At 36.8% G+C, this 10250-nt stretch overlaps 1 protein-coding gene across 1 annotated transcript in view; it reads left to right on the top strand.

Moving 5' to 3' along the window:
- Positions 1–336: 336 nt before the first annotated feature.
- The window catches only part of LOC140244577 (tyrosine-protein kinase HTK16-like), a 35505-nt gene continuing 25591 nt past the window's right edge, over positions 337–10250 (top strand). The window contains exon 1 of the mRNA XM_072324202.1: positions 337–964. Coding sequence (XP_072180303.1) covers positions 402–964 — 563 coding nt within the window. The 5' untranslated portion in view covers positions 337–401. The remainder of the gene's footprint in view (positions 965–10250) is intronic.

Genomic DNA, 10250 nt, shown 5'->3' with positions numbered 1-10250 from the left:
ATCTAGCGAGAACTCCAAAATGCTGCTATTTATGATGTCAAACGTCAGTTTCGAGCTCTTGTCAACTTTTAAAAGCTACCATAGGAGCCGAGTACTCGGTACTCAACCCTCAACGAACTCCTACGCTCTTAATACACGCGCTCTGCATTTGCAGCGAGCGAGTACATCATTCCAGAGTGTGAATCCACAATTGATTAGCCAAACACAATCATCAACGCGGAAATAAATTTTGCTTCACGTCAAAGGGCAGGCGAATATTGTAGAGAAAACGTACACAGGACCGAATTCACCGACATGGCGTGAATCGTAGGAAGCTCAGAGTGTGTAAACGGGGACCCAGAGCGCTTTTTATTTCACCAGATTTGTTTCATCGGTGAGATATCGAAGTCGATTAGGGGAAAATGGACACGATCGGCGGTGGATTCAGTCGCACATCGCGCCCCCGGGGCACGGTACAAGGCCTGTTCACCCCCGAAGACGAGTACGGCGATTTGTACCCGGAAGTTACTACGGTACGTAAAGACGCCACGCCACTAAGAAAAATATTATCTAAACATGGAGTTTCCGTGTCAGAATTCCTCATAAATGACGTTGCTACGGCAAAAGAGGAGGAGAGGGACCTGTTATGGTTTCATAGACGAATTACAAGGGACACAGCCGTACATATCTTACGGGATCAAGGTGGTCAGGAGGGATTGTTTTTAGTGCGAGAGAGTACGAGTCGAATGGGTGACTACGTAATCTCGATTATGCACAACAACCTGCCACAACACTTTCAGATACAGTGCCTAGGCGATTTCTACTTCCAAATAGACAATGGTCCACTGTTCCAGGGCCTAGACCAGCTCATAAACTATTACAGAACGGGAGCTAATGGACTTCCCACAAAACTGACTGCATTCTGCAAAGGAACAACCCCACCCGCGAGCTCACGCCGATTTGGACGTTCCACTCCACTTCATAGGTGAGTTTGAGGTCACAGCACAGGTGTGCAAAGAAAGGATGAGAATCTGATAAGAAAGCTGTTTTGGCTATCTGAAGGTGAAGGCAAGACAAAATTAATTCATTAAGCCATGTTTGATTGTTTAATCCAATGTTAAGTTAATATACACTAACACAGTATACTTTCAGAACTACCAATGCCCCATACCAAGTCTATCGCCTTCGGAATGAGACTGGCACCTTGCAGCCTTGGGGGCCCCTGGGTAGGGCAGGGGTCTTTCTCACACTGACATGCCTGACAAGCATTGTCTCATGCCTCACAAAAAAAAAAAAAGAAGCCTCTCAAAACATAAACATATGCACACGAAAAAAATTAATTTCCAGTCACATTTTGAGAGAATGCTTTATTTAAAAAAAAAAAAAAAGATACCTGTAACGGCTGTATAAGCCAAAATATTTCATAACCTGTATTTATTATGCACCTTATGGAATATCATCAGTATGATTTAAAGCTGTGAAATGTTAAAGGTCTTAACCATCAGAGGGGACACACATGTACCCCTCCCACACCCTACCCCATGGGCCTGGTCCTATTCCATGCCCCCGAAGACGTGCCACAAAATCTTATGCTTACTGCTTTCTGATCTTTCATGTATACATCTGCCTCTGGGTTGGATGAAAGCACAACTTTCAGGAATGATTCGCCTGTCTGTGATATACAGCTGTAGCATTGACATTTAATCTCTTGGTGCTCCAGAGTCAAGAGGTCATTTATGACTCAAATATTGTCTGTAGCATGTTTGCACCAGGCAGGACTGGAACCCAAAATCTCCTGTTAGAGTTATTCAAAGACCTATCCACTGTGCCACAGTGCTCAAGACAAGTAGAGTGGAACCTTGTTATAACAGTTGATCAAAGAAATTTGCTGGTCCTCCTTGGTACATTTAATGAGATACCCAAGGAAATTTCAGTAGTCCCAGGCAGCTTAATAGCAAGATTCCCTGGACCGTACATAGGGCCTGTAAATGTAGGTTGCCAGACTCTCTTTCCTGGACAAGAACTTGGTGAATATTGTTTGTTTGTTTGTTCATTTGTTTTTGTTTGTTTGTTTGTTTGTTTTTGTTTTTGTTTTTGTTTTTTACAGTTACCCACTACAGTATAAACATCTAACATGACCATTGGCCTGAGCAAAATATGCACTAGAACAACTTCATTTCACTTGAAGGAAACCAAAGCCCAAGTATGAATGTGGATTGGGTGAAAGCAGCAATATTAGTGTAATACAGCAGTAAAAGTTTTAGGAAATTCAGACTATCTATTCAAAAGAATTTTGAAAGGATTTGGTGCCATCATCTCTGGATAAGGACACTACACTTCATGACATCATTATGGACAACAATGAAAAGAAAATATGAAGAAAAATCAACGGATCTTCACTTTTCCAGCTCCGTGAACGGGCACTCAACTTTTGATACATAACATTTTCAGGAAGAAGGGAGAGTGATATTACATTTATGTCAGTAACAAGTCAATGGAATGTGTACTGTTCCTGAAAAATGAAATTATCCTTATATTTTCCTTATGTTGTTGTCCATAATGGGATCATGAAGTTAAAATGTAAGCAGACAAAGTCTTTTATCGAACAGTGATGATACGTGTACCAAGTCCAAACCTTTGAAAATTTATAATTTTTGAACAATTGTCTGATTTTCCTCAAAATTTTACTGAATGTGTTCTATTCTGCTATCTCTCAATCTACATAATACACTGCAATGTGTATTTGAGCTTTGGTTTTATTTAATCATCATACCAGTTGCCCAAATGGTATCATTAGGTCCCAACTTCAGCATCAACGAAACTTTTTAACAAAGACTCCAACCCTCAAGCATCTCTTAAATGGGAGATTTTCCCACCTAAACCCCTTTGTAGCAAACTGGAGACTCTGCTTACGCACAATAATGGCAAGTGCAGGAGTGCAACATCCCTTGCAACCGGGGTCCAGGGCCCGCTGAAGAGCCCTGTGGAAGCTGTAGAATATTATGCTATCTGAGCATGCTTTCTGTTTTTCTTTTCTTTTTTTTAAACATAGAGGACACTTGTATACCATGTACATACATATACTTACAGTACAGTGTACATGTACAACTGTGGAAGGAAGCTACATGAACTGTACATGTACAATGTACAGTATTTGTAACAAGAGAATACAGAAGATGGAGACACACAAATACAAATTGTACACGTAATGTAGGGCGGGAGAAACTCAAATTGGGGTGGGAGATTGGAAATTTTGCAAAAAAAAAAAAAAAAATGGCATTAAAGTGGGAGTTTGTCCGCCGAAAGTGAGAGTCGAGTTTGAGTCACTATCTTTGTGTTCCACAGTTCCTTCTCAGCTCAACCCATGTACACTAGTTGTACAGCTGTATGCTGCCCAAACTGAAATTGAAAGTTGAAAGAAGGTTGAACCTTGCCTTCCACAAGAAAACTACTGAGTGTCTTTGGTCAGGCATGTTCGCAGTGACCTTATCGGAAGAAACTTGTGAGGTACATGTATCATATTGGAAAATACTATGATGTATTAATCTGCAAGCACATTAAATCTGTCATCTGCTTTTTTTTTTTTTTTTTTTAAGGCAATCAACACCAGATATTCTGCAGGGTATAATCATAACTCTTCAATTTGTATTGTAGCTACACTGTACGTGTGTATTGAAAGTTTGGTGCAATATAAAATGCATATTATAACACACAATCAGATTTAATTCCTGTCAATAAGTTCTTTTATCAACACATTCTAATTTTATGCCAATTTCCATGTTCCAAACAGTAATCGTAGCCTTCAAACTGATGACTATGAGCCCAATCCACTTCAGCAACCAGTGGAAACCCTACCCGTAGGATGAATGTAAAGAAAAAAAAAGTTAAGCCATCAGTCAGTTTTAGTCAAGTCAACAGTTGAATGATCTCATACAAAGTAGGACTGATTGTTAAACTCTAGATGGTCATAACAAGAAGAAATAATGTGTGTTTTTACATGTATAAATGGATGTTTCATGCATTGTGATCTACATTGTACACCATGTTTATTCTTGTAGACCTGCTGCAAATTTCAACAAGTAAAGTACATGTATGTCAGTAGATGAATGACTCAACCCGGAAACGTCTAAGTTTAATTAGACTGAATCTGAAGCATACAAGCAAAGTCATTGTAAGAAACTTTAAGTTTTCATTATTTATGAAACATGAAAAGGGATATTAACATGATACTGGTGGTAACTAAACTTTGGAATGAATAATTCCAATTGTTTTAAGAGCAACTAGACACTTCAGCTCTTTATGGATCATCTTATACACTATGGTATAAAATTTTTAATGCTCTGTATATCATAAGTTTTATTTGTTGCTCATTGTGGTTAGTCTCTAGTTTTGATAGCGACGTTTGATACAGTTAACCAATGCACTCTTGGCTAATGCCGAACATGCTAAGACCACAGGCACAGTGCATTATGCGGAAAAGAGGTTTACAATCTCTCATCATACTGAATGGACATGTTATACATCTGATCCATGAATTTTCACAAGACAGTACACATACTGTATTTCAATAACAGAAAGAGGAAGTCAGTTCAATAATGGCAGGCAGCGTTGTAAAAGCAGTAGAGCCATGAAAAGAATGACAGTTAATCTCCAAACATGGCTTCCTTTCAGTCTCTTATACAATAGGGAATGAAACCCAAATTATACATTGCACATGTACGGTTGTATTGGGTTGAGTGCATGCAGCTCAGTGTAATAGGAAAGTGCATGATCAGTGAAAGTTTGAGGAAAATCAGACAATCCTTTGAAAAGTTTTGAATTTTATTTATATATTTTTTATTTTTATATTTTAAAATATACATTGTATGTTTTTTTTTTAAGTTTTAGGTGTTGCCATTGCTGGATGAAAAGACTATAATACATTTTGGGAATGTCACATACTTTCGTATATAACAGAAAACTATAAAAAGAAAATACTGAGAAAATTCAACATACAGACCGTACAGAATTTTCCCTTTTATTTATAGCATCATTCTAACGAGCACTTGTCTTTACATGTACCTGGTACCTCTTTCAGTGAGCACGGGGAATAACATTACCCATAACACATGTACATATACATACATGTACATCAATCTACAAAATTGTACTAATCAAGGGAATACATTATTTTCATATCAATGAAATTGTTGAATTCATTGGTTTATATTATCTTTATATGGTTTCCATGAGATGTCACAAAATACAGGTACATTTGTACAAATGTAGTCTTCTCATCCAGTGATGGTGACACTGAAGCTTGAAAAAATCATATAACTTTTCAATGAGTTGTCTGATTTTCCTCAAACTTTCACTGATGTTCTACTCATCGCTGCATTCATTCAATTCACATACAGAATACTTGAGTTTCATTCCCCTTGAAGTTGTAACTACTGTATATTTCTTGGCAATGATAAGACCTTTCTTGATTTTTCCCCATTCAGTATTTATTTCATTTGCATTCAATGAGTAAAAACTGTTCTTTCTGTACAAATTGAGAAAGTATTCACATTATTTTTTATGCCTCCGCCACGAAGTGGTGCCGGAGGCATTATGTTTTCGGGTTGTCCGTCCGTCCGTCCGTCTGTCCCTCCATCCGTCCGTCTGTCCTTCCGTCCGTCCGTTATGAATTTTGTGGACAGCGTAACTAAAAAACCTTTTGAGGTATCCTAATGCAACTTGGCCTGTATTTGTATAAGGGGCTGAAGTTGTGCCTATCAACTTTTGGGTGCACATGCTCAAGGTCAAAGGTCAATAGGTCAAGGTCAAATGCTTAAAATTTCACTATTTCCCTCATATCTATGCAATGCCTGAAGATATTTTCTTGAAACTTTCTTGAAATTAAGATTCTCTGGTGAAAGTTTGGGGTCATGAGGTCAAAGGTCAAAAGATCGAGTAAAAATGTTAAAATTTCACTTTTTTCTCTGTATCTTGCAAATTGTTCAAGGTACAGCTGTATCTTCATGGAACATAGTATCAATATGCATGTACCGACTGGCAGTGATTATCTAGGTAATTTGGGTTTATGGGGTCAAAGTTCAGGGGGTCAAAGGTCAATGGCAACACTTCAAAATTTTACTATTTCCCTCATATTTACGCAATGCCAGCAGGATTATTTTTTTTTTTTAACTTGGTGTATGGATGCTTAACCCAATAGAGATTCTCTGGGAAGTAAATTGTTACCATTTTCATTCTGCCTTTTTCTTTTCTTTTTTTTTTTCCAAAAAGGTCAAAGGTCAAAAGGTCAAAGATCAAGTGAAAGTGCTTAACTTACTTCTTCCTCTATATCTCGGAAGTGGCTCAAGTTATCTTGAAACTTAGTACATATTTATGTACACGTTCTGCCTGACAGTGACTCTCTTATGAATTTTAGGGTCAAAGGCTAGATGAAAATGGTCAATTTACTCTTCAATACAGAAATTGCTCTTTTTCTCCATACCTTGAAAATTATTTAATGGGCAATTCCGTGGTTAGTAACGTTACATTTGAACAAATTTTCTTAGTACATATTTATGTACACGTTCTGCCTGACAGTGACTCTCTTATGAATTTTAGGGTCAAAGGCTAGATGAAAATGGTCAATTTACTATTCAATACAGAAATTGCTCTTTTTCTCCATACCTTGAAAATTATCTAATGGGCAATTCTGTGGTTAGTAACGTTACATTTGAACAAATTTTGATATATTTTTACTACTAAATCACCATTGATTCATTTCAAGTCAAAATCATGTTAAAAACATTTTCATCCTTCCCAGGTTTATGATAGAAAAGAATGAATACAATCCAATGAATATTAGAATTGCTATGGCAACTAAAAGGGCTGGTTAGTAACGTTACAAAAAAAGGACATGACAAAAAAATCAATGTCTTGTAACAAAAAGTGTGCAAAAATTCAAGTTACTTCAAACAAAGTGTTGCATTAATTTCAACTATTGAATCATGACAAATGTTCACACAAATATTTTTAGCATTTTGACCGATAATTTATTAGCTAGACCCCCAAGAGCATGGTTAGTAATGTAACGGTTAGTAACGTTACATTTCTCCGGAGTAATTCCGCAGGTCATTTCACCCTTTTGTAATTGACAAAATGTCACAAGACTTCTGGAGAATTCATCTTTTACCCTTAGCAAACTTTGAGGAAAAATTTTCAAAGGAACCCACTGTAATTTGCATTTAAGTGAATTTCAGCTTCTCCAGTCCCACATGTACATTTTAAATGATGGTCTTAGATCTCGCAAAACCAATAAATACGAAAAATAAAATCTACTGAATTTGAGAGACCTTAATGATTGGTGAACATTCATGGTATTAGTTGATACCTACCGGTAAATTAAAGAGTAAGAGAAAGAGGCACATTTCCTTTATCCATGTCATGTCCACCTAACTGCGGAATTGCCCCAATGCATAAACTTACATTGTACATACATGTATGAAAGGGTCAAAGTCAAGTTAAAGTCCTTAAATCCCCAAATACATGCTCTCCTATTCATCCAATTAATAGGTCAAGGAAGGTGAACATTCAACACATTTGTGACAAACGTGTCATTTTGATATTTTGCCAATTTTGTGAAAATGTAATCACACATTGTCCACATGTACTACGGACCTATTAGGAAAATCATGCATTTTGGCGGAGGCATACCAGTCGCCGTAGCGACATTTCGAGTTGAAGCGATACAACAGCAACAAAAATTTGTTCCTGTGCACTATTATATTATATTTTTAGGTGGTAGAAGTACACTGTAGAAATTAATAGTTGATCATAAGAACACTGAGCATCTCATCTATTTAATTGATAACAATTTGTACAGCAAACACAATAGAAACATATTGCATAAAGAACAGACTAAACTAGCCCAGTCACTCCCCCTTCCCCCCCCCCCCCTCCCCCCATCCCAGCAGCTTTCCACAGCTGCCCATCCTGAGCCTGATTTGCACACACACACACATGAACAAACTTTCCGGTATGATTATAAATTCCTATTCCAAATAAATTTACTATAAAATTGACAAGGAGTAACAAAGACCATGTGCACAATAATGTCATTGATACCATACAATATCTGCCACAAATCAACTGTATGGGGCTGGCAATCATGATGTACTGTATAGTATGCTGGCCTGCAAACATGTTAATTACTTACTTGAATGACACTGCCAAATAATCATGTATCTGTTTACAGAAATAATGATAATAATGATGATAATAATGATGATGATAATGATAATAATGATAATAATAATAATGATAATGATAATAATGATAATTAGATGATGATGATAATGATAATAAGATGGTGATAATGATAGTAGTGGCAAAACTTACATTTAAACTCTCATATATTTTTTTTACATCCTGTCAAAAACACCTTTGATTTTTATCACCAGACACACACATATACAATTGCACACAGTGTACAAATGTGAGTACTGTAATCATTTTTGTTGGTCAAAAATTTATTGTCTTATGCATCAATTTTTACTTTTGGAATTACTGTAGAGAAAATTGTTGGGAAGTGGGAAAAAAGAGTAGGAAAGAATGGGAGTGGCTAGCGCGAAACATAAAATTCACCAGATGTACAATGTACATTGTAAGCACACATGTAGAGATAATCACTTAACAGATTTTATCATACCTTTGTAATTTTGTCATACTCCATTTGAGCTAGGTAGTTTGAAAAATGTACAGCATTTCTACAAGATACAAATTGTATCACTGTCACTGCAGAATGAGCAATCAAAGATTCTTAATTTAGTAACATTGGAGTCTATTTTTAGAATACAGGGAGAAAGAGAATTGAGAATTTCCTTTATCTTGAGAGATCCAAAAATGGAACAGGCTGTGATTGTGTATGTGAGATAATCACATGTACATGTATCCTCTGATGCGCGCGACATGTGTCGTCCTCACCCAGTCATACATACAACCTTTGTGTTAAACTGTACTTCGAAGCACAAGCTACACTTTCAGGCCAGGAGATATGTACACATTGTATGAAACCTCACACACCCCTCGGCAAAGAACCATGGATTTTCTAATTCCACACATTCTCCAGGAAACCCCAGTATGTATCTAAAGCGATCTTGATGTACAGATCCTACACTGGTCTTTACAGAGATCACATCCAGATCCTTATTAGTGCTTTGAATGCTTTGTCATCATTTCACCTCTTTTTAAACAGTTTTGTTCATTAACATTGAAGGATATTATTTCTGTTTTGCCTTCAAAAGTGTCATCTCCTTGTGTGGTTCCTTGAACACAACAATGACGTGAAGTATGCCTTGCCATTGTGCAGTCCAGTATAGTCCTGTTTGGATGTCATGTGTAATTTATGGAAGTATTCTCCATCTTCCCATCCCCCTCCTATTCTTCCCTATAAAGACAGAAGGGAATTAAGTCTTTCTTACTTGATTACAAAACAAAGAGACGAAAATCTCTGAAGGAAAAATAAAATTAGTTGAAAAACTAACAAACATTTATTAGAATTTGTAATCATGTCATTCATCATTTGAAGGGTATCTTGAGCAGTGACAATAGATGCTTGATTTTCTAGAATTAAAAACTTGTAATCCCTTAATGCAATACATTATGATATGTTTTGAGAAAAAAAAAATAATAATGAGGTTAAGCATGTTAGCAAACCAATGTTAAAGTGCAATGCAGTCTCCTACAATTTGGAGGGGGTGATTACTTTTTCAAAAATCTCATTATATTTTAAAATTTGGCCCATGCTATTCAGATGTCTATTAAGTCTGTGCCTTCTGATTGAAGAGATTATGTGCATTATGTCTCAGTTTGCTAGAGAGGGCAAATTGTCTGTAGTCCTAATACTGTAGGAGGACCACTAGAAGTTGCTAAAGAGGGCCAACTGTCTGTAACCTAGGTCCCTAAATAGGACACACAATTGCTAAAAGAGAGCAAATTGTTCGTAAGCCTAATACATTTTGTACATACATTGTAGTGTATGTAGGACCACCCCAGGTTGCTTGAGAAGGCAAACTGTAACAGTTTATAGGACCACAACAATTTGACAGAGATGGCAAACTTGGAATTGTGAGCATGTTGCAAGCTGTGAATATGAGAATATTGTGGAAATTGTCTGGGCTGAGCGCACAATATTTCGTGACTTATAAATGTATTTCCGGAGGGGTATTGCTTATGTTCAATGTTCTGCCATGTTTTGTGCACAAATTTTCTAAGTAGGCCTACATGTACCACTATTAGTT

Source organism: Diadema setosum, chromosome 21, assembly GCF_964275005.1.
Source record: "Diadema setosum chromosome 21, eeDiaSeto1, whole genome shotgun sequence".
NCBI classification, from domain to species: Eukaryota; Metazoa; Echinodermata; class Echinoidea; order Diadematoida; family Diadematidae; genus Diadema; species Diadema setosum.
This window is presented reverse-complemented; position numbering and strand designations above follow the sequence as displayed.